We start from the raw sequence: 24,823 nt of genomic DNA, 5'->3' as shown, positions 1-24,823 counted from the left end.
CCAGTTTCTTCAAATCTTTTTCTTATCCTTTCCACTTGACGTTTGGATACATTGAAGATGTCTGCCACCTCAGCAGCAGACTTGGTCTTCAGGCTCTTGATGATCAGCACTTTGGTCTGTGGTTGAATCTTTGGCATGAAGGTCTGGTGTGCTGGAGTTCTTTTTATACACACCCAGGAATGTGTTAATTACAGTATTTGTCACAGGTGAAACTCTAATCTGTGATTGGTTGAATCATATAAAGACACGACAAGACTTTTGTCCAAGCCAAATCTGACCTTTCTGTCCTAATTCAATGATAAAACTCAATGAATGATACAAAACTTTATTTTGGTATAATAAGCATAATCCAGAAGCCTTTGCCTTTCATATAAACCATTTCTGATTCCAATTGATCAACTACAAGTCAAGTTATTATTTGTTGTTCCTACAACTTAGATAAGCGACAAGACTTTTGTCAGGCACTGTATTTGACCTAGTGAGTGGTCTTGCAGCAGCATTATTGATTGAACTAAAGACGATCAAGAGCAGACATACGAAGTGAGGAGAAAAGTGCGTTACAGTAGTCAATGTGAGACGAGGTGAAGGCATGTAAATAATAATAATAAGCATCTCAAGTTCAGTTGGTAAAACTACAGATCTTAGTTTACTTATATTTCTTAAAGCAACACCAAAGATTATTTTGTACCTTAAAATAATGTTTCCAAATGTTTTTTTCAAGCAAGTATCGCTAAACTTGCACTTCCCCATAGCTCAAGAATAAAATCAATTTTATGTCTGTAGTACAATCCCAAAGACACTCGCACGGTCGCACCAATAACACGAAAGCTAATTGGATGCAATGAAAGTGTGTAGTTGTAATACAGCAAAATTATATTTGGACTAGCGAGAGAAAGAACTACAAGACCACAGAATAAAAAATAAAAAAAGAGCATTAGAGGTAGCGTTACATGGACATAGGAAAATTAAGACCTGTTTAAAAAAAAAATGTAAGACCTAGAACACAATACTTCAGTTAATTTAAGACTTTTTCAGGCCTAAAAAATTTGATTTTGAAATTTTAGACTTTTTAAGACCCAGCAGAAACCCTGGTACAAGCATGTCACTCTAACCACATTATTTCTGGTGGCTAAGATATAAAAAACTTTCTGGCATTCCATCTGATGTCCAAGTCTGCACCACATTGAGAGCATACACTGAGCACCGAGTGTCTGCTAGGTTTTTCCATTACAGGGAGCAATATGTTATAGCTTTGTGACAGCAGTAACAGCACTGGTGTGTTTGGAATACATAGCAATATAAGCCTCCATGGGAATAAACAGAGGAAGAACTGTGGGGAGGTTAACATGAGCAGCGATTAATGGATCAAGCCTCAAATGTTTTGGCTAAAATAACTAATATAATAATTATAATTTTGTCATGCAATTAAATACACTTTATTGCACACATTTTAAGAATGTAACCATTGGGGTAAAAGAAATCCAGAAATCTCATTCATTTCCCACCAAAACAGACTTGGATGGAATAAAATCTGAATGCCTGGGTATGAAATGAGGACAAAAGCCACACAGACAAATTAAAGAGCAGCATCTATAGAAACTCGCCACAGTGTTTGACAGGTGATCTTTAGGATGTGCAGCGCAGAAATGACGTCTTTGGACCAAAGGACGTCAGCAAAATAAATAAAGAGGATGATGCAGATGACTACTTCAAGAAAGAACTGTGTGGCTCTGGCTGTATCAGGGAACCAGTAGAGAGGACACTGGCGTTGGTGGAGCCTTCTGGTAGCTGATGGGTCAGGTACACACCAAAAGTGACCTGAAAATGTACAAAATTACAGGCAAAGTGATTTTTCTTTTCATGCACATGCACTGGATGCATGGATTCTGCTGGGATTTTTTTTGTACTATCAATGTAAATAAGGTGCAAGAGTGCATAAAACAAACATAAAAATAGAGCTTGTCCATCAAAAGAAAAGTGCCAGGGGAGTGATTGCATGATGGAAGAGGTTGTTTAATACACTTTCAAATGTAACCAAAGCATTTAGAACTAAAGTGAAGTAGTTTCAGCTATTAAATGCAGTAAAATATGTTATTTATCTGGTATAGGCATAGTGTCAATCCTTGTGTTAATGGCCTGTGTCAATTTTGCTAAAGTGGCCCCTGGGCAAAGCAAGTTGAGTATCTGATCTACATGAACAGGCAGTAATTGTTTTTGACTGACCTTCCCATTGCGGTAGGCCGCCAGAGACATTAGCAGCTCTTTTGTTTTGGTCCCAGTCTTCTGGTCTACTCCAATCATCTGGCACCTTCCACACTGACCTGCAAACTTTGGGTAAATCACAAAAGGAGGACGTTCATTTCTGAGAAATCCGTTTTTAATGCATTTGAAGATTTTCATCATGTATCTAAGTGTCAGCTCACCACGAATGGAATGTTGCCAATAATCAAGTGTGGCCAATTATCCTCCTCAAACGGTTCTACTCCAGCGATGACTAAATTGGCTCGGAAGCGGCTAATGATATTTTGTGTGTCAAGGAGCTGCTCGCCCTCGGAGTCGTCCTGCCTGAGAACGGGAATGTGGAAATTGCAGGTTATTTTTGCAGCACTACGTAAATGATCCACTGTAATGTAAATGTACAGGCTTCGACACATCCTGATGTTTTTCAGTAGAGCACTGCGTATTTTGAATAACACAACATGCGTTCTAACCTGCTGCTTATTAGTTTCTGAATGAGCTCCACACTGGCACGGTTGATCATGAGATACTGCGCTTCATTTACCAGGGAGAGGGACGTTGAGGTGGCGGCTAGAAGGGAAAGACTTTATATTACCCCCAGTGATTTGTTCAATTTGAGAAAAACATTCAGATCTCTGGTTTGTGCAGCCGGCATCCTCACAGAGACTGAACAACGGAGGTTCTGCTGTAATACAGAGGGTGACAAATGTGTGACTTGAGTAAATTTGTCAACATTAATCAAATTGTGCACTGACAATTCAACAAACATGAATTAAGGGTGGGCGATAAAATCTATCACTGAGTAGGTAATTTCATACAGCAATATCAATCTCAATTTTTAAGCCAAGGAGTCCTTGAAATGCTCCAAAAATGTAAATTAGAACATCTCCAATTCAATAACAACCAGGCAGACTCCATCTGCGGAGAAAGATTGTGTGATACGATCAAAAGCTCCAGAACAGCTACTTAATGGACCTTGTGATAAGATTGTTTTGTAAAATAGCAACATACATTATGATATAGTAATTCTTCTAGAAATGTAATTAAGAATCTGTTAATAGATAAAATAGCGAGATGGAAATTGACTGATCCAGTGAATGAAAGACCTGAACAACGAAGAGAATTCATCATATTTATGCAAACAACCTGTGAATCCAATAATGCTATAAGGCTGCGCAGCTCACTGATGCAAAAGCTGGAAAATATAGTTATAAATATTAAAGGGGCACTCTACTGATTTTACACATGAGGGTCAGTTTTCTGTCATGAGGAGTACTACTCACACTGGGAAAATAGTTGCATAATGTCTTCTGTGGCTCTGGAGGGAGCTTTCTAAACATCTTGATGATGTCATCAGGGTTACCTCAGTTTGGCAGCCTGGTTGACACCAGACCCTTCTCAGTTGTAACTGAGAGTAGGTCTGGGAAAGGTTCATTGACAGTTCATTTCTAAAGGGGCGTCACCAACGGACGCCGCTCAAATGCCTTGAGGGTGCATTGGATAGTCCAACCAATCAGACCAACGATCCGGGTGACGCTGCTCTTCGGTAGCAGTCATGTTGAATGTAAACAAAAAGCTGCTCGCTGCTCGCCGTCGCTGCGCTATCGTTGTCGCGTAAAGCCCGCCTCAACGGTTGTGATTGGTGTAAAGCCCGCCTCAGCGGTTGTGATTGGTGCCTCGATTTCGGGGACATTGGAAATGGGTTTGAATGGGCTCTTCGCCAGACTGACTTGCAGAGCAAATCTCAAATTTGCCGGAAGTTCGTCAGGGCCAGGCTATCAGTTTGGGTTTGGAGTCTACAAATATTTAACAGAAAGCCTTCAGTGCAAATGATGAAAGACATGGGGATTTACCAGTCATGTAGGGTCAAATAAAAAAATCAGTTGCATTATGAGAAAGGTAGGAGCCAGTATTTTGGAGCTTGACTCTATCCAGAAACTAAAAGTCAGGATATTTAAAAAAAAGATGTGGTCGAAATCTGTGCAGCACAGGCTGAAATATCCTAAAGTGAAGCACTAACTTTCCATAATGCAACGCAATAGTATCTCTTTGTTAGATCCTCCCTGGCTGGTAAATACCCATGTCTTTCAAATTCCTCATCGCCAAATTGCAACACAGGCTTTCTGTTGAAAATTTGTCTCAAAGCCCAAGCTTAAGACACCCGACATCAGTAATATTCCCAGACTTGACAGAGCTCTTTCACAGGCTGAGAACTACTAACCATAACACAAAAACTGCACAAGATGTATAAAACTGATGAAGTACCAAAAGCTACCAACCTAGGTATATCAAAAATCTTGTTTTACAAATTGTCAGATGGTTCTAATCAGTGCCTTCAAGTACCCCTTCATAGACATCACCCATCATATGTTCCAAATGTGTTCATCTGAATAATAAATAGAATATATATTATTATATTGCCCAAACTCTGTCTGAATGTAATATTTTTAGAATCAGGTTTATTGCCAAAGTAATTACACTTACAAGGAATTTGCCTTGATGGTTGGTGTAGACATTCTTTTACGTAGTAAATTGATACTTTTAAACAGTAAGTACAGTAACAGAAAAATATGAAATTTCTAAATTCCAAGTGACTAGCAAGGTCACAGCCACAACCAGGTAGTATTAGCAGGATATGGGAACACGGATTGCTCATGCACAGTATTACAGATAAATTAGAGCCAGGCAGAACAGGTAAAATACTTGTTTTGCTTCCTCCACTAGGCCTCTTCTTCATGTCTCGGGTGAAATCAGGACTTTGTCTTATCAGGCGGCATGGCTGTCCAAGGAAGTTTGAAAGCCATGATGCAGCCTCATCCCCACAGTCGACAGTCTCCACCCTGGGGGAAGGAGGAGGATTATGTTTTGGAGGGCCCCGAGGGAAATCTACAGAGTTTGATGCTGCTTTTGTGCAACATCTAATCCAAGAATCAGTGGATGAATAGCTTTTTCTTTACTTGTGACTTGTCATGCGGGTATCTGAGGAGATTAATATCATCTCGTGCTCATTGTTTGTTTTTTTCCATTAAAAGTGGTAAATAACTGAAATTTTGAGCAGGAAAAGAATCACTCATGTCAGCCAGAGAATGCACTGACTGACATGAGTGAAAAATATGGAACAAATGATATGTGTCACAGTATTTCCTGCAGCTGCTGCTTTCAGAGTTTTTACATTGCCAGCTCACCTGTCACCACAAACTTTACTCTGACACACCCGATAGCTTGTGTGCATTTGAGTGTTGTTTTCCAGGGGAACCGAAATGGTATCTATCCCTGCAGGGGAGTGGGAACAAAATATATAAATCCTCTGACAAAGACAATTTATAGCAGAACATCCGACTGATTGAAATTTCTTTTGGTTAAGTTAGGCACTGTGATTATTTTCAGTGAGCCGCTGACGGACTGTCTGACCTGATGCCTGCAGGAGCAATTTGTTTGAGGGCAGGTGGACTTGTGGGTGAATGAGGCATAAACGCGGCTCTCTCTTCTGACTCAGACACACGCCGTTTCCATTCACCACCATCCAGCTTCTGTCATACAGTAAACCCAGCGGTCCCACCGGCCAGTCGTTGACCTGCATAAAGAACAGCACAGAGTCAATTCAAAGCAGAGACAGAGAAAGAAATAGGACATATAGGGACAGAAAAGAAATATGAAAGAAAATAAATGTTTGGGTTATCCTCAAACCTCATAGGCTCCACATGATTTGATGGGATATATGTAGATGTTGGTCAGAGTATAAGCTTCCTCGTGGCTGTTTGAGTCTCCGTGTCCAAATCCCCTCAGTGATGCTTCTGTAGGGCTCTCCTTCTCATCTACTTTACATATTTCTCCATTTGGGATTTTGATTGGAAGATATTCATTTACGTCCTGGTATGCTGCTGTGGCTGTTTTTAGCTTCTCTATTCTCACTTGGTCCACTGTGACTGGTTTCTCTACAAAGCACTCAGCAACAAAGTTCAGGAACTTTTGACAGTCTTCAAATGTCGACATGTAGCCAAAGGACACGCGTACAGATCCGGTCGGCTGGCCGTCCACCAGGTCGATGCCGTCTCCGCAGACGTGGCCAGCCTTGGAGAGAAAAAGACAATGTTTTATTCCACCTACACATGCCCTTAACAGAATTTGACTTTTTTTCTGTTCTTTATCTATTTTATTCTATTTTATCTCTCACCTGCAGGTTTCTCCTCATCTGCTGATTGGTGATCCCGAGGAAGGACTGACAGGCCCCAGTGTTGCAGAAGCAACCTGTGCGCACATGGATATTGTACAAACTGGCCATTCTGTCCACCTGAGGGCAAAGGAGGAATTGTTTTCTTATTCACTAGCACTGCCTACGCATACACATGCAGTAATAAAACTGTAAACTGAAAAAGAAATAAATCCTGTTTATTGAATGCACCTGAGAATACCCAATTATCTGTCCATAACAATCCTTGAGGTTGAAGTTTAGGATTGCGCCCTGTGTGATTGGACTCTCAAACTGGCCTTCGGAGTATATCTGAGCAGCTGGTAGCCCGTTGCCATGGCAAAGACTTGACAGCAGCATGTAAGTGTAGCGTGCCAAGCCAAACGTGTGCTGTTGAATGTTGTGCATGCCCCCTGAAGTCAAAAAGGCATGAAGATAGGGATTCAATTGATGTTAACCTGAAGCAGATCATGAATAACTCTATATATATATTATGATTCTGGTATTAAATTAGTGCCGTTTTTTCATGAAACAACATGCACTGTAACAGCACCTGTGATCCTGTAAAGAGCGTCAAAACCATGATTTACAGCAATGATGTCCAAGAAAGACACAGTCCCATCTTCAAATCTTTATCAAGGAGAAAGAAAACATTGATTTTAGAATAAGGATGCAGCAGACATGGAACAACTGTGAGCTTTCAGTGAATGTCAAGGATGTGGCAGGCTTGCATAGTACTTTACCTGTCAGAAATGTTTGCTGCCTGCACATAATAATCTTCTCCAGAAAGGTAAGATGCTGCTGTGCCTCCTCCAAAATAAGTCTTTTTTAGCATGCCTGCTGCGTCGTTACGGACAAGAAGGGCCCCCAGACCTGTGGGGAAGCCAAACATCTTATAGAATGAGATGGGAATGAAATCAGCAGGGCACTCCTGTAGGTTTAGAGGGGAACAGCTGACATGAGAGGCTGCATCAAGCAGCACAAACCAGCGGCCTTGGTGGTCACATGCTGGGTAAAGGTGTCTCGCCTGGATGCCATTCACATGGCTAAGGGGATACTTCCTCCCAGAGAAGTTGCTCTGTGCTGGGTAGCAGAACAGGTGCGGCGTCTGGCAAATAACATCTTCACCTTGAGCCCCATCCTTTGCTTTGTTTTCCACTTCCCATGGGGAGACAGGCAAGGCAACTACCCCCAGGCCAGAAGTCAGTCCTCTCATGCCAACTACAGAAGTATGGCTGTCAGTGAGGTAGCAGAAATGACTCCCCGCTTTGCTCTCAGTCTGTGGCCTCCAGGGAAAGCTCTCAGCCACTAATTTGAGTGCGGATGTACAACCAGCAGTGAAAATCACAGAGTACTCCTCAGGGGTGGTGTTAAAATGCTGCAATACCCTGTAAGAAAATGTTCTGTTTTTTACTCATTTGAACCAGCGAAGTACCATTCAATGGACTCATAGGGGCCTATTATAAATGCTTCTTTGGGTATGAATAGACTTTACCTGTATCTGACCCTCTCCACTGTGTCATGTGTCAATCTGCTGCTGGGGTTATGGCTGTGTGGGTTTCCTATTGGGGGCATATAACAATACTTAAATGTTTTGAGTTTTATGACTAAATAAAGAATAAATTAACACTTAATGTTTTTATGTGACTTCTCTCACCGTACACATTTCTTGAAAGGTCCTGGAAGTAGTCCCTGACCAGAGACTCTGGGTACAGAGTAGTTGCTGCATGATCCAGATATGTTGTTCCTGTTTACAATAAAAAAGAAAAGAAAAGAGCAGCCATGTAAGCGGTAAACCAGCGACGCCTAGGCTGTCAATACTGCTCATAAATGAACACAACTAGCTAGTCTGGGAAAACCCTGACGAACTTCCGGCAAACTTGAGATTTGCTCTACAAGTTAAAACAGAGAAGGGTCTGGTGTCAACCAGGCTAGAACACAACCATTACTGTACCTTTAATCCGTGTGAACTCCCGCTTAATCACTTCTTTGAAGTTTTCCCCATGATAACCGTAGTGACTCCACGCCTGCTTAAAACTGTCAAAATGGCAAAGCTTTTGGAAATCCATCGACCGCTTTCCGCTGGAGAAAGCTAGAGCGGACCGCAGGGCTACACTACACCACACATACTACACTACTTTTTAACTCATTGACATGTTTCAGGGTCTAAAGTCCGGTTGATCTGATGTCCTACTCCATTTGTAGTCCTCGGGCATACTGGCATTATTTACACCGGCTCGAGACAATTTACTGGTTGAACGGTTACATAGGGTTAGGTAGCCAATAGACATTGACATTTTTCGAAGAATTTAGGTCATTAACTCCAAAAAGTTTAGTTTTTGTCGAAGTGGACACTGAGCTGGTATGAATCCACAACGAGCATATGACCCTTCGCTAAGCCCCGCCCTCCTTAGTTACTGTTGCTACGCCTGACAAGCTTTCGTGCCATTATGTATAATCAAAGCCCGTCTACGGCTTAGAAATTCTTTGGTATAATACATCCATGGTATGTATGCACCAGAGTGATAGAGAAATACATGTCTTTATATCTCTATGGCTCTGGTATGCACCTATGCACCGGTGTCAGACATTGCTAACTGCTTTACAATCATGTGACAAGCCAGTTTTTCTCCTCCCCCTAAACTTTTAGCTAGTTTTAACTTTATAATTTTTCTCTCAGCAGGAACAATAGCTTATGTTAAATGGAGTGCAGGTAACTATGAGGAAGGGCAAGAAAGTTATTTAATGGTTGTAAGATTAGTGATTATTTCACATTATTTTAGTGTACATTAAAGGAGACATATGCTCATTTTCTGGCTAGTACTTGTATTTTTGGGTTTCTACTTATGTTTTGCTTTAGCTAATGTTAAAAAAAAACATTATTTTGTCATACTGTCTATGGGTGATTCTCCAACTACAGGCACTTTTGTGTCCTTGGCCTTTTTTTTGTAAATAAATAAACAAACATGCTTTAGCTAATGTTAAAAAAAACAAACATTATTTTGTCATACTGTCTATATAAATGGACAGCTCCTGGTGGCGTGCTGTTGCCATCTTGGCAATGCCCGATCATGTTAATTGAATTGGGAAATCAGAATTTCCGAGTTCCCAGTCGGAAATATCAAGTTGAATGGCCCCTGAAGTCTAATTAATATTCCCACTCGGAAAGTCGGGAGAACATCGTGAACCCTGACGTGACAATCCAACATGGCTGCTCTGAGCATCAACAGTAGTGAAAGCTGTATTTTGTTTATTAGCACTTTTATTATTGTAATATGAGATTTATTTTGTGACTATTTAGTTAACAGACCTTTTTAGGGTTACTGAAATAAGTCACATATTTCCATTAATTGTAACTTCATAGTGTATTCTGTTCCTTGAGTTAACAAGGGAGCTATCTGCCTGTAATTCAGTAACCGTTATATTGGCGGAGGGATATGATGTTGAGATGATGAAGCACGTTTTGTTGAGTCTTGAGTTGTCCTACGCTTGAAGAGTGTCATTAAAGTGGACCAAGTTACACAGTCGAAGCGGTCTCCGTGCTCTTACTCTACCCACGGCCCGAAAGTACTTATATTTAATAACGACGAGTTAATAGTTAACGCTAACAATAACTAGCGTTACATTAGTTATTATATTATTATTAGTACTGTCCATCTTCTATTTGTGGACATGTTGCTACAACGGGCATTGCTAACAATGGCTAACCCAGCTAGAGCCCCCCCCGCCGTTAAATATAATGGTTTTCCGACTTGTTACTGTTATTTGACACACTGCACATGAAGGAGTAAATTGGTCAAAAGCGGGTGGCATTCAAAATCTCTAAAATATGGATTAGTTCACATTACTCCATTGTAATGATTACCTAATGTCAGACCACTAGACCTGCAGAGTGTTATTAAAGATAATGATATACAAGAACCATGTGTAGGCTATATTTTATTTATCCTTTAAGCTGCATTCACGCGGCGTCGGCCATCAGATGGTGCGGCAGAAACGCATGTCTTTCTGTTCAGTTTGAATAGAGGTAGTGTGTTCAGGCTGCGGCGTGGGTACGTGCCACAGGGGGGAGCAAGAAAAAAACGTAGCAGACTGCAAAAAGTTGAGACCGAGTCAACTTTTTGTGAAATGCAACCCAACGTCACGCTGCGGTGGCCAATCATGTAACCTGCGATCAGACTTGTCAGTCGGTTTTGAGGCGGTGTGAGAGTCCCGTACAGTAAACAGGAAACATCACTGCCTCTATTGGTGCCACAAGAAAGTTTTAAAACACTATGAGGGTAAAAAAAAACAAAAAAAAAACACAAGCCTGAACTGAACAGGAGTTTGTGTAACAGCTGAATATTTGCCAACAACAAAGCACAGTCACTTGTATATTTTCTTTCTCTCCCGTGAATTGAAGCTGCCTTTAGGTACGGTCGGAAACGTTGAGATCTATAAATGATCTGATGGAAAACAGTAATTGTGAAATATAAATTTGAATGTGCTACATTGGGGGGTTAAATAACACAACATGACGTCACACAAATGAGCCATTTAAGTGACACTCCCACACTGCCACACCACCCTGCTGCATCCCCTGTGTATGCAGCCTTAGCCATTCTTTCAGTTTAGGTAAAGTTAGTGCAGCTATGACCCCCTTTCCTTTTAATTTCAGGCTATTCTTGATCGACCCTGCTTTCAGTAACTGTAACTGATTACACCAACAAGTTTCAGTAATAGCGTTTCAGTAATAGCGTCACAGTAATCCCATTACACATAATCCCTGACTCCTTAATCTCATTGACACACAAGGTACATGAAGGAGAGGAAATTAGTCCCAAGTGATTGGCATGAAATGCCCGATCATCTCATGGTGTCTGAAAGGACAGAAATAACTGTCAAATACTTTGTCAGATGCCATGCCCTTGGCAGTTTTGATAGCGTTGTTGTCTGATTCTGTTTGCAGTTTGGAAACAAAAAGACAAGCTGTTGTAGAAGTTTTATTTTACTTTTCTGAAATTGTTCACCTCTCCCTGACCCCTGATCCTAACCTAGCCTAACGATCTAGCCTGAAAACGTTTCTAAAAAGTGAATAATGGCAAACTACATTTGCTTTAAATGATTATTTTCATCTTTGTGTTTTCATGAGGACCTTCAATCCTCTTATCACAGAAATAAAACTTGGAAGTCATAGTGAAATCCTATTGAGAAGTGAATGTAATGTGGCTTGCTTAGATGTCTGATAGACGGCCATGAGGCTCACATCAGCCATCATTGTCCCTGTGCAACGCAGTGAGTAGTAATTAAATATGCCACTTATGCTTCACTGATTCATTTCCTTCACAATTTCGAAGCTCAGCTGAATACATTTTTTCTGTGCAGAAGGGCTGTATTGTATCCAGTATGGCCTCATTACAAGGGCAGAAGGGCTTGCTGTGGGGGAGGGCAGAGGCAGTGAGGGGGGACAAGCACCCCATGAAGACATTGTGCTTAACATTACTAAATAGCTCAAACGCCACATTGTCCTTCCCAGCCCTCAATTAGTTGGGGTCCTTGTACAAAGCACTGATTTGATACCGGGAGATTTATTTTTAGAGAAAATCCGGCCCTGTGCAGGCAGGAAGCTCTCTGAAAATCTAATGAAGAACACAGCAGTCATGCAGAGTTGCTAGTCCCAGAGCAAACAGAACAAAGCTTCTCTTCAGTGTCTATATGTGAGTTTTTGCAAAAAGACTAGACCTCTCAGAATTTTTTATTGTGGTGGCTGTAACTGTAGCCTGCTCAAACTGTGCAGGACAGTGTCCAGCCAAAGAGCCTCTTTGCCCTGCCCTCAGGCCTCTTCAGCTTGTGGATCTCCGTGCGGAGGAACGCCTCTTTGGTGGCTGTGACAGGGAGAATTAGGCAAGAGATGCGGGTTCACTTGCCCTACGTAGGGGCTTATCTTGGGCTAAGCTGAGGGACTAATAGCAAAGCCAGCCTCCGCTCCAGCCGGTCTGAGGGCACAGGGAACCATCTGTCCACTCTGTGGATAACTGACAACAAAGGGGGCAAACATTGAACACGGACTACAAACTAAAAGGCCATTCATTTAGGAGATACCACAAATACAGAAGAGGAGCAAGTATTTTGTATATAAGGTCAGTACTTTAAACTAATCATTCTTGTTGCATTACAGGCCTCTCACTGAGCCACAACGGCAAAGATCAGACTCCTTCAAGCTTAGATTCTACTGGTAACAATGTTGCACACTAATGTCAGGGTTTAGCCAGACACAAAGTTGAAATTTAACTATTAATGCAACCTTTTTGGTACTGTAGGGAGCTAAAGAATGCATGCCTTCATTTTAATGCACCACTCATGAATCCCAGTTAAATTGTGCTGGTTGTTTTTCTGTACTCTACTGTGTTGTAAATATATTTTGTTGCACTATTAACTTCAGAGATAGTTTGGTCTACACTGAACTATCACATTAAACCAGACGTAAATCTCTTATAGTGTAACCTTTGTGTTGAGGGAGGAATGCCACGCTGCATGGCCCCATGCTTATAGTCTGATATGTGATGGTTATAAATAGAATGTTACTTTAGATATTTAAGTCAGTGATTAGTCATGGGTTAGCAGAAATTCATGTCATTATGATAAAGATAAATAATTTATCACATTATTTCAACATCTATAGAACATTATTTCAATTATTGTCTATTCAGGGGCTATTGTATGTAATAATCTTGTGAATACAATAATCTTTGCATTACAAATTTCAGAATGTTAAAGATTGCTTTGTTTTAGTCTGAAATTTGGAATATATTTTCAAATGAAATCCCCAAGTAATCCACTTAGACATCGTTCTCTATTTCCCTTAAGGATTAATGCCCTGTTTTTTTTTTTTATTGTCTGAAGCACACTTCTGCCTGTCAGTGCTCTGGGAGTTGGTTTGCTGTAGATTATCTATTTTATCATGTATAGTCTGCGTGTGCTGTTGTGCGCCAGTGTTTTGTTCGGAAGTCTTGAGTGGGCGCTGACGTGCTAGAGGTGACAGAAATGGGTCAAAAGGGTCTTAGCATTAACTAAACAAATCCCGGCCTATAGGATTAGACAGAGATGTTGCTGTTTATTTGATGTATTCACTATAACTTTATAATGAGACACAGAGAGGAGAATAGCTGTCAGTCTTGTTAGCAGTAAGACACCCACCCTTTATTCATGATGTCGTTAGGAGTAAGTCCATTAGCTAAGTCTGGAATTATCAACACTGGAATGGGCTAGAACAATATCTTATTGTAAACTTGTCTTTGCTTCTGGAAAACTGTTTTACTTACTTGTTATTTGCTGATATTGCCACATTTCATCGGATAACATCTGCCAATTGTGTTATCCTCAGAGTTAGCAAGCTTGAGTCCAACCCATACTCATTTTGGTCTTTTTTTAGGTGTGGAATGGCGGCATTATTGGTTTGTGTGAGTATCTAAGCAGGCGTCTGTGGGAGGATAAATAGTATGCAGTAGTCCCTGCAAATAAGTGAGATGAGAATATTGATACCATTCACATCTGTCCGTTAAATATGAAGTTACAGCCTGTTAGCTTAGTTTAGCATAAATAATGGAAACTAGGGGGATACAACTAAAATCCAACCCCTCTAACGCTCACTAATAACACTAATCACATCTTGTTTTTTTGAATCTGTACAGGGATTAAGTAAAGTAAACTCACTATTTTATGGGGGATGCGCCAGACTATATTTTGGCTGGAAGCTGTAACTTCCTGGAGTCTCCACTGTTTGCTTGGCAGCTGGTCAGAGCCATGAAATAGTCTGGCACATAACCCACCGTAAACACCGTTTCTTTGTTTATATGGATTAAACCAATACATTATAATCAGTGAGCTTAGGGGGGCTGCTGGATTTTGTTACCTTTAGACAGAGACAGGCTAGCCGTTCCCCCCTGTTTCTGTCTATGCTAACCAGCTGCTGGTTTCAGCTCTATATTAACCATACAGACATGAGAATGGTATCAATCTTGTCATCTAACTCTCCACCAGAAAGCAAATAAGCATTTTTCCCAACGTGTCAAACTGTTGCTTTGAAAATGTCACTGTCCTTATTGTTAAAACCCTGGAGTAGGATTGAATTAAACTCTGGATTAACTGGTGACACCTCATGCTCACTCACCAATAACGTGCCGTCATCTTCCCTCCCCTTTATTACCAAGATCTCAGAAAGTAGATCTACCATTTGCATTAAGCCAACAGGTTTCAGTTGAAGTTTCACATGTGACTGCATAATCAGTCCATGCAAGCAGTTCCTTGTTGAATCACCTTTTTCTCATTTAGGTTATTTTATTTATAAGTTACAAATTCCTCCTCTGAGTCAATGTTCTGTGTACAATGCCTCTCAAACAAAGAGCTTTACCAAGCCCAGTGTTAGAAATAAATGGTAAAAGCATTTCTCAGAACCATGACGGCCAAATAAACAATGTGGCCTTGGTCCTCCTTAGATTTGAAGTCTTCTATCTGTCTGTTATGGTGCAATAAACTGCCCTTCCTTCAATGCATCGAGACATTCTTTATTTGTTCTGCAAATACAACGAATTGGATACGCGGCCACAACCGAGCACAACATTCACATACACACACACACACACACACACACACACACACACACACACACACACCACTTGATCCTCAGGCCTTCACAGCACAAGTGTCTTTCTTTGTATCTTATCTTATCCGAGGGACTCACACAACTTGTATCCAGCCGGAACTAAAGACACGGCCCCATGTGAAGAATGCACCTAGTGATAGGCTTATCTTCCCCCGCTCACAACTACACGGTCAGAAGACAAACAACAACGATTCATAACTCTTCAGAGAGCATCAGTCCCATGATAATTTCAAACGCAGCATAAGAAAGGACTGTTCCAACTTGGAGCATCTTATGGTCACTTTACATTACCCATAGTTAAAGTAACAATCCATAGCATTTTCAAATAGAGAACTATTTTTTCTGCTGCAGACTGATGTACCCATGATGATGCAGCTTATGAAAGCTTTTATATTTGCTGTGTCTTGTTCCCTGTTTCCCAGGAAAATCATGTTGAGCACAGGAAATGATTAATTTCACATGTCCTGCAGCTGCAGCAGTTTGACTGTAATAAATAGAAGAAGAACAGGGTAGTGAGCAATAGCAGTGGCGATTAACACAATTACTTAAGATGGCTGGAAATGTATTGAAGCGTTAAGTTCATCAGTACAATACTCCCCACACAGTGTGACTTTGTAATAACATTAGGATCTTGTAGATCACCTCTTTATTTTAACAGATAATCTGCTAAAGCACCTGAAATACTAGAGCTCTTGTTATGAATGGGAACAGTCTTAAAGTATTTCTCTCTTTCTTTGCAGACGCTTTACATTAAAGCTTGGAAAACACAGAGAATGTCTGACAAGGAAGAAATGGCTTCAGATGGGAGTCTGAATATTACACTGACGTTAAGGCTGCTGATGCATGGGAAGGTAATAGACAGATGCGTAAATACTTCAAATAATTATGTATTTTGAAGTAATTGATAAAATGATTACATCCTGCTGTAAATGTGAAAAGCTGTTAGAGAACATCTTGTGTGTTGCCACTTGCTTGTTAAGGGTTGTTATCTTTTCATTCACAGGAAGTTGGTAGCATAATCGGGAAGGTAGATATATATATATATATATATTCTTTTTACAATCGTTCATCCTGCTTTCTTACCGATTGTCTTTTTTTCCTCCCTATATGAAACTAATAAAGTTTACTGTTTAATATTTTCCTACTTGATTCCAGAAAGGAGAAACAGTAAAGAAGATGAGGGAGGAGGTGAGCATTCACTTTGACATCCTGTGATGTGAAAACTAGTATAATTGAATGAGTTCTGGCAGATAAATTACAACAAATTGAGCCTGGTATAATTGTGGATTTGTGTTTCCAGAGTGGTGCTCGTATCAACATATCAGAGGGATCATCTCCAGAGAGAATAATTACTATCACAGGACCCACAGAGGGCATCTTCAGAGCTTTCTCCATGATCGCAGAGAAGTTTGAGGAGGTACAGCAAAACAAATGTGCAACATCTGGTCAATAAAATTCTAGTGTTTAATACGAGAATTTACTAAAGATCCTTTAAAGATTTTGTCTGAAGTCTGAAGGACACTGAATGCACCTTTCCCTTAGTCTTGCAAAAAAATGAGACTTGTCAAATAAAGCTGACGTTCTTTCGGTCGGTGCTGAACATATTTTTGAATCCTCCCTCAGGATATTACTGCAGCAATGACAAACAGCAACGTGACAAGCAAGCCACCTGTGACACTACGCCTGGTTTTCCCAGGAAGCCAGTGTGGCTCCCTGATTGGCAAAGGAGGCTCAAAAATCAAAGAGATCAGAGAGGTAGGAATCCTTTCCTTTTTATTTTCTATCAGGAAGTTGTGTTTTTGCACCCAAACAGAGACAGAAAACCAATTCCCCTGCTGCTTTGACACCTCAAATATCAAACACTCCAGTCAAACTTTTCCTGTTTTTCTTTGCCTTAAAATGTATTTATTTTTTTGGTTGCTGCTCTTCAAAATTCCACTGATTATGCCTGTAAAGATTTTAAGAGGGTGAATACTCATTCTGAATGGACAATACTTGTGTACGCCTCTTAAAAATATTGGAACACACATTGCTTTTTGGCTTGCAGCTGCTCCCTGCATGTCAATATGTGTTCGGGGTAATTTGTGGGTGCTTGAAACAGCATTTCAATTTGGGTGCTGCTGTGCTCTTTTCAGCAATAAATAACCTTTGTTTTCTTCTGTTGTCTGGTGATGTTAAGACCACAGGCGCTCAGGTTCAGGTGGCAGGAGACATGCTGCCGGACTCTACAGAGAGGGCTGTCACAATCTCCGGCACTCCACAGGCCATCACTCAGTGTGTAAGACACATCTGCTCTGTCATGCTGGAGGTAAGCACTGTCAGACAGCAGATGATCTTCATGTTCAACAACTCTATTTAGGCATCAAGTATGTCACATTTGTTTAGGAGGTGGTAAAAGGTATTCAGTAGCACATTGAGGATATTTCCAGACCCTCCTGCAAGGCTAAATCTTTGTGTTCAGGTTGTAGTGGTTGGTCATCCTCATGAGATGTGCAACAATAATGGCACTATTCGCTTGGATGTTCAAAATGTTATTACTTTAATGATTTTTTTTGTCTGACATACCCCCCCAATATCTGTCAGAGTACCCTGTAATTTGGAATTACTGATGTATACTATACTATCTTTTATTTATTTTTTAATTATTTATATAAGATTGAAACTAGTTAAACTGGATTCCTGTAAGTAAAGGAGTGAGTTTAGATTTATGTTCAGCATCCACTTGACCTCTTTTTATTGTCAAAAAATCTTATCAATCCTCCATTTTCAGGTCTATTCACAGGTATCATAGGTTTCTTTGGTCCAAGGTCTCATGTAACTTTCTCAACAGATGAAAGGGGTGTAAAAAGATTCAGCAGGCAATATAAAAAGGGATATAAAATGCATCAGTGCCAGTAAGAGCTCTTTTCTCAGTTGTAGCAGTGTATAAATTCTACTTTTTGGTGTGCATGACTGTGTCTCTAGTCTCCACCAAAAGGAGCGACTATTCCCTACCGTCCCAAGACCATGACTGCTGGAGCCCATGCAGTATTAGCACCACAACACTCTGCACATGTAAGTAGCAATATGGGAGTTATTTAGCTGTGATTTTAGCAGATTTGTTAAAAGCATGGCAATTGAATTGCTTCCTAATTGTGTGGGAGCTCGGAGTCACGCTGATCATTAAGCACATTTCACCACTAGAGGGACACATCTATGTAATTATACAACAATAAGCTCTTCATATTGTAATGCTGTAAGCAGTAAGATGAGCTAATGATCACATTAGAAAGTTTTCGGTCACGCTGTAATGTGTTGATTGAGATATGAATAACAGTCATTCACATTAATAATTCCCCCGCAGTGTGATAGATGTCGTGACTAAAGCTCATGTTTGCATGTGCTGGCCAGTTGCTGTCCTGAATCTGGCACAGTCTGCTCTGACCTATCAGACATCTGTTTATGTTATTTGATTTCTGGCCATGGTCAAAGAGGGGGCAAAACAGCAGATGACATTTAGATGAAATTCCATCAAATCCATACACATTAGAGCTATTGAAAAGAGGAAGAGAATGGATTTTTAGAAACACACTCACTGCACTGAGTTTACTCTTTGTGCTCTGTGACAAATTCACATTTCAAGTGACATGTTCAAACATGTCTGCACCTCTCACTCATACAACCACATCTCTTCTATTATTCTTTTCAGGCCTTTGCAATTCCAGGGCAGTATGCTTTTGCGCATCAAGATGTAAGTATGCTCATTTGAGTGACTGACACGCGCCCTAATGACCTACTCCTGCCCACTCCCTCCAAAGCCACCACTATACGCCCTCTGTGTACCCTACTCTGCAAAGATGAAACTTCAATAACCCTGATCTGTTGACATTATTAACACTAACACATTGCAGTAGCATGCATTGATTGAAATGAAAGAAAGATCTTTAGAATTCATGATCAGTGAAAGCTTTGTAGCCAGAGATGTGACTGTATTTTCAGATGACTGCCACGAGAAGCCAGCATGCTTTCTGAAGGAAATGAATCTCTTCACACTGACACTATCTGTGATGTTTTGTGAACTTCAGATTGGTTCTGTATTGTAGTTGTCAACTCCTCTGAAATAATCCAGTTTGATTGGTTAGCTCTAACTTCCTTCCTACCCTGCAGTTGACCAAGCTTCACCAGCTGGCTATGCAGCATATCCCCCTCCCTTCCCTTGGGCAGAGCAACCCTACCTTCCCTGGTACGTACCCACGGCTCCCTGGGGAAGTCCATCTATCCCTCTGTCTTCACTCCTCTTCGAATCACATCATCAACACCCCTGTCACTTCAGAGAGGATCAAGGATGTCTCCATTCTCTCAGAGTTTACAGACACTCTCACAGGTTTTTTTTTAAGAAGGTGGCTTTACAGAGATGTGCATATAACAAAAATTACCGCATCTATTTGTACCAGAACATAAGATGAAAACAAAAGAATAGTGAAGTTGTAAGGTTAAGCCACCAAACTAGTTTATTATCAACCATCTTGAAAGTTAGTCACTGAAATATTTATAACCCAAGAGTATGAGACAGATGGAAGCAGACAGAATGAAAAACAAAAGTAAAACAGCAGAGTTCTCTGAGAGGGAAATGTGAAAAATGTCAGAAATATTTACAGTTTAGTAAATATATAACATTTCTCATTATTTCTCATACCCTCCCAAAATTTCAGCTCCATCTGTTCAATTTCCTTCTCCAAAACATCTCTCGACCCCATCCTTCACCTTTGCAACATTTTTCCTCCAAATCTAACATTGTCTTGGGCCGACCATCCCTGACCTCAGCCACCCCACGTACTCATATACTCTGCCACAACTAACTGAGGACAAAACATTACAACATTTTGATTATATATACTGGTGTGATAGAGCTTATGAAACATGTTCATATGAATGAAAATGTAGCTCATCTTATTGTAGCAATGTAAAATATGTGCATAGTATGTGTGCTGAATACAGTATGTGTCTGTCTAGATTCAAGATTTTCTTGCCATATGCCATTTTCATGTTCCTAATTTAGCAGTGTACCAGTGATAAAGTAGACAAAGTAGGTTAACTTGTCATGCAATGAAAGTGGAAGCCATTAGTGCCATACTGTTGTTCACATTCCTAGTCCTACTTTGCAGGATTGGATGCGTCTGCCCCCACAAGTTCACAGGAGCTGGCAATACCTAACGATGTAAGTGCCACATTGTTTTTGTTCTTCCAGCACTAAATGTGATGAGGAATGAAGAATCTTTGAACACAAAAACCTTCTCCTTCTTAGCCGCAGAAAGGGATTTATGCTTTTGTGTTTTTTAAACATTAATTATTGCATAAATACTCCACAATCATCATAAGTATTAGCTTGTTGTGGCTTGAATATTTCCGAAAAAAAAGTAAAGATATCAGTGAACCAACAATAGAAGACAGCAGTCTACTGGCTTGGCTACTTTAGCCTGAGATAAGATTATTTTCATCCATAATCAGAATCATAAATCATCTCATGTAACCATAGGTTATATAGGTTTTATATTTCTATGGAATAACCAACAAGTCCTCTAAACCAAACCATACCATAATATGACCCACAGGAGTGTTTCATAAATTAGCGGCCATAGCGGTGTCTTGGAATTACACAACCTAACCTTTGAAATATGTTTATTCACTTTCTTGCAGAGAGTTAGATGAGCACTCTCATATCTTTATGGTATATATGAAGCTACCACCAGCAGCCAGTTAGCTTAGCATAATAGAAACGGGGAAACAGCTAGCATGGCTCTGTTACTAATAACATCTTATATCTGATATGTTTGTTCAATCTGTACATAAACATTAGTGTAAAAATGACAAGTTGTGGGTCCAGGAGGGTTATGTGTATTTATTGGGCAGTAGCAGCGACTTCCTGGAGTCTTGATGACACCTTGAGATTGCCAGGCAACCAGTGTGAGACTCAAATTTTTACACATTGGTTTTTGTATGGATTAAACAAGAAAAATGTAACTTGTTAATAAGTGAGCTTTAGAGGTGCTAGTTGGCAGCCAGACAAAGCCAGGCTAGCTGTTTCCCCCTGTTTACTGTCTTTGTGCTAAGCTAAGCTAACCGGCTGCTGGTGGTAGCTTCATATTTATCGCAGAAATGAGAATGGTATCACTGTCTTCTCATCTAATTCTTGGCAACAAAGCAAATGTGTAGTATATCTTTTAACATGTCAAACTAGTCAGTGTTCCAGTGACATCATTCACAGTACCGGCAGCTAACATTTCGTGTGATCTTACAATTAGGCTACAGTATGGTGTGTTATTAATATGGGTACAATGCATCATGGTTTTCTGCTGTAACAATAACACAGCTGGGAATGTGGTTTTCTTGTGTAGAAAACTACCAGGAGTCTGTGCTGCTGTTACCATGTCAGCTGCTTCCTCATGCTGTTTTGATATCTAATTCCTGGAAAGCATGTAAACATAACCGGTTTTGCCATTTACATGTTTCCACTCTCCCCCTTTCTAGTTTATTGGCTGCATAATTGGAAGACAAGGCAGCAAGATCAATGAGATTCGCCAGGTCTCTGGAGCTCACATCAAAATTGCCAGTGCCACTGATGGCTCAGCTATGCGCCAAGTCACAATCACAGGCTCGCCCGCCAGCATCAGCGTCGCCCAGTACCTCATCAACGCCAGGTAAGATATTACGCAGGGCGCACACGTCCAGCAGGGCATCACATCGCGGCCTCATGATAAGACAGCCAAGCTATTGAATGAGGGCAGAGATATTGTGCTCAGAGTGAGGCTGGATTTGTTCCATCTCACTGCTCCGTTCTCTTGACTGCATTCAAATCCTGATTGTCTCTGCTTTTTAACACATTCCTTCTTTGATACTTATGTTTTCTCCTCTTTCTCTCACCTCCCTTCTCCTTTGTCTCACCCATTCCTCCCCTTTTCCTTTTTTCCTCTGTCTCCTCTTAACCCTTCACCATCTCAACTCCCTCTTCCAAACATCACTACCTGCAGCTTAGAGATGGCTAAATACACCATGCAGGCTGCTTCCTCTGCGAACCCAATTGACCTCAACATGAGCTTCTCTCAGTCCGCTCCTACTGCCTCCACTGCTGCTACCTCTATGGCTGTCCTGGCGGCCACCACTTCTTCCCCCGCCATTAACGTCCACTCTCCCTCAACCTTACAAACCATCCAAAACCAACATTACGCCGTCCCCATTTCCAGCCTGCTTGGCATGAAAACTCTTCCCCTCCTGGCTGTCCACCCAGCAGCCGCTTCCAGCCTAGCTCAGGGTTTTTGCCCTTACACCACAAAAATGACAACCAGCATCAAAAAATCTGAGCGGCAGAAGTTTGGTCCTTATTGATGTCTGCTTTTTAAGTCAAGTCAGTGTAATGGACTGGTAAGACATTATTAAATGATGAGAAATTATTTAAGATTGAGCATACATGTATAGGTGTTACACACCAGTGTGTGTACGTTTTGCGAGTGTAGCACTTCTTTTCCATAAATCAGGAGAATATTAGAAACAGACGGAAAGGATGATAGTATCAAAACATGTCCACATTAATTACAACAGGCAGCTGAGGTGCATATTAACTCAGTATTACCTTGCGGACATGCATAACAATGAATGTTGGTAACTCAGGCTTGTACTAGTATCCTAGAAAAAGCTATTTTTCAAATGGATTCATGTTACAGAGCTTTATATGATGAAGACTTAATCCAGGAGAGGTATTTTCCATGATGCAAATATTGACTTAGTTTTCTATCTGTGTAACTAGTTTACAATAAATTTTTGGTAGATTATTCTAATTAGTATTATAAGACATTGTGCTTTGTTGGCAGCAGGCTGTTAAAATGTTTGTCTTGTAAAGTAGAAATCAGTGTGTTAAATATTTCTTTTTTACCAAGGATTGTCAACCTAACCTTTCCTTCACTGTAGGCTCTCATCAGTTCTAACAGGCTTGGGTGTTCTGTAGTAGCGTTGCGCTGTTGCAGTTCTGATGGGATTATCCTAAAGCCACATTGGATTCTAGTGGATTTCACTCTACCGTAATCCTGTAGAGAGCGGGACTGGCCTAACTAACTCATTTATTGTTTCTGTACGCTAGCTTATTCCTTGTTTATTTCCCAACATAAATGACTGGAATGCTCCAACTTTCAGCATCTGAAATGGACGCTGAGCCGTTATTGTAATACACGTTTTATTCATGTGTTTCTGGTGTGGGTCTTCCCACAAACAATGCAGATTTGAAATATTTGTTGATGTAATGACTTTTAAATAAATGGGACTTTTTATGAATACAGATTAGTTGTTTTGTTATAATTTTGTTGATTACTCGGACTCCTAAATACAAACATCTACTCTGATGATTTATGCATTGTTTACTAAGTGTCTTTGAGCTTTAATTGTATATAAATCACAAACACTTTTCCACTCAGCTGGAATTACATTTAATAACTCAGAGAACATTTTGTATGTTTTTTTTTGTATAAACCATTATTTAAATAGTTTATGTAAAGAGTTTGTTTGACTTTGTTTTCATACAGTGGATAAGGTATATGAGCAACTATTGGTATTGGGTGTGATATTTATTTCATTTTCGCATATACTGTAAGTGGACTTCTAAACACACTGACATGAATAAGGTTATATTTATCTTGTGTTTCTGTCTGACTCCTAGAATAATAAGAGCAAACACTTTATTTTTGCTGTCTTTTGATATTTTTCTCCAAAGAGGAAATGTGTATCAGCCTGTACAAGCGAAACATTAAACAGCAGTGATACTGAAATATAGAAAACAAGAGAGCAGGAACAACAGCCATTAGCAGGTTGCAACACACAGACATTTAAAGGTTTTGGCAGATATACAAAGACTAGACTGCACCATCTAATCCATGGTATTATGGATGCAGTTTGTTGATGGCAGAGGGCACAAAGCTCCTGGCCAAACAAACTTTTCAACCGGTACTCTCCTGAAAAACAGAAGCAAACTTGAACTAACCTCACAGTAAATATTTAACACATGTTGTGGCAAAATTCTCATGGGTCCTGGAAAAGAACAACTTATCCTCCAGTTGTCCGCTCAAGCATACTGCTAATGGGCAGGTAGGGTATAGAGAAGTCAGTCCTTCCTGCTCTGTGCCAACTCTTTAACCCTTTCCCTCTGTGAATCCGACTCCCCCCTCTTTTACTGCAGAAACCAGGAGGTGGGCACTTCTGTTCTGCCTGATCCGTGGAGTACGGATAGGGAGCCATGTGAGCCACGTCCACAGGAGGACTCGAAATGCTGAAGTAGAGATAATCAATAGTTAATGGGGGCAGCAATGTAATGACAGTGAAGGATGACATTTGAACCTCGGGGAAGGTGTAGCACCAGAGAACAGTCCTGCATATATGCTGATGGGTGCCCAGGGCAGTTATGAGTTCACAGCCAGCTTCTAATGCTATATTAATGATTTCCTTTTCCAACCTGACACAGGCAGGGGTGACGGGCCCATTTTTTAGGCTTGCTGCAATCATGCAGTTTTAAAAAAGCAATTTAGAGGTAAATAAGTAAATAAATATACATTTTCTTTTAGCTGCATAACCACCAGGAAGTTCGTAGCAAATTGATAGGCAAGGCTGTCCCTCAACTCAAATCACTGCAATAATAAAAAATATTCCTCTTGGGACAGACTTTGTCTGTGGTGCCTAAATGTATTTTTTACTACATGGTAATTTTTAAATAGGCCAGTGTTATTATCATAAAGCAT

General features: G+C 40.4%; 2 protein-coding genes across 6 annotated transcripts; one reads left to right on the top strand and one right to left on the bottom strand.

Annotated features, from left to right (window-relative positions):
* Nucleotides 1–1,145: 1,145 nt before the first annotated feature.
* Nucleotides 1,146–8,825, bottom strand: mocos (molybdenum cofactor sulfurase). Of its 2 annotated transcripts, XM_031284182.2 has the most exons (15): nucleotides 8,382–8,825; nucleotides 8,085–8,174; nucleotides 7,923–7,989; nucleotides 7,171–7,815; nucleotides 6,981–7,057; nucleotides 6,641–6,840; nucleotides 6,413–6,529; nucleotides 5,926–6,309; nucleotides 5,650–5,812; nucleotides 5,424–5,511; nucleotides 4,942–5,078; nucleotides 2,712–2,808; nucleotides 2,424–2,565; nucleotides 2,224–2,328; nucleotides 1,146–1,818 (listed from the first exon to the last, which is right to left on the bottom strand). In XM_031284182.2, exons 1-15 carry the CDS (start codon nucleotides 8,494–8,496, stop codon nucleotides 1,705–1,707), a joined length of 2,541 nt encoding a protein of 846 aa, XP_031140042.1. In that variant the 5' UTR covers nucleotides 8,497–8,825; the 3' UTR covers nucleotides 1,146–1,704. The 2 variants fall into 2 exon arrangements, 1 of the variants encoding a protein (XP_031140042.1); XR_004102389.1 differs by lacking the exons at nucleotides 1,146–1,818; nucleotides 2,224–2,328; nucleotides 2,424–2,565 and adding an exon at nucleotides 4,518–4,624 and having other exon boundaries at nucleotides 2,711–2,808.
* Nucleotides 8,826–11,990: 3,165 nt separating this feature from the next.
* Nucleotides 11,991–23,373, top strand: zgc:110045 (uncharacterized protein LOC664755 homolog). 4 transcript variants are annotated; one of them, XM_031284291.2, is made up of 13 exons: nucleotides 11,991–12,546; nucleotides 15,809–15,919; nucleotides 16,072–16,095; nucleotides 16,224–16,256; nucleotides 16,369–16,485; nucleotides 16,692–16,823; nucleotides 17,248–17,376; nucleotides 18,033–18,122; nucleotides 18,757–18,798; nucleotides 19,215–19,431; nucleotides 20,213–20,265; nucleotides 21,576–21,745; nucleotides 23,010–23,373. In XM_031284291.2, the coding sequence occupies exons 2-13, from the start codon at nucleotides 15,842–15,844 to the stop codon at nucleotides 23,044–23,046; spliced, it is 1,122 nt and encodes a 373-aa protein (XP_031140151.1). In that variant the 5' UTR covers nucleotides 11,991–12,546; nucleotides 15,809–15,841; the 3' UTR covers nucleotides 23,047–23,373. The 4 variants fall into 4 exon arrangements, with proteins under 4 accessions (XP_031140151.1, XP_031140152.1, XP_031140149.1 ...); XM_031284292.2 differs by having other exon boundaries at nucleotides 11,994–12,546; nucleotides 19,215–19,290; XM_031284289.2 differs by having other exon boundaries at nucleotides 11,996–12,546; nucleotides 22,076–23,373.
* Nucleotides 23,374–24,823: the final 1,450 nt, after the last annotated feature.

Source organism: Sander lucioperca, chromosome 15 (genome assembly GCF_008315115.2).
Source record: "Sander lucioperca isolate FBNREF2018 chromosome 15, SLUC_FBN_1.2, whole genome shotgun sequence".
In the NCBI taxonomy this organism is placed as follows: domain Eukaryota; kingdom Metazoa; phylum Chordata; class Actinopteri; order Perciformes; family Percidae; genus Sander; species Sander lucioperca.
The sequence above is the reverse complement of the archived record's forward strand: the minus strand, read 5'-3'. Positions and strand labels throughout refer to the sequence as shown.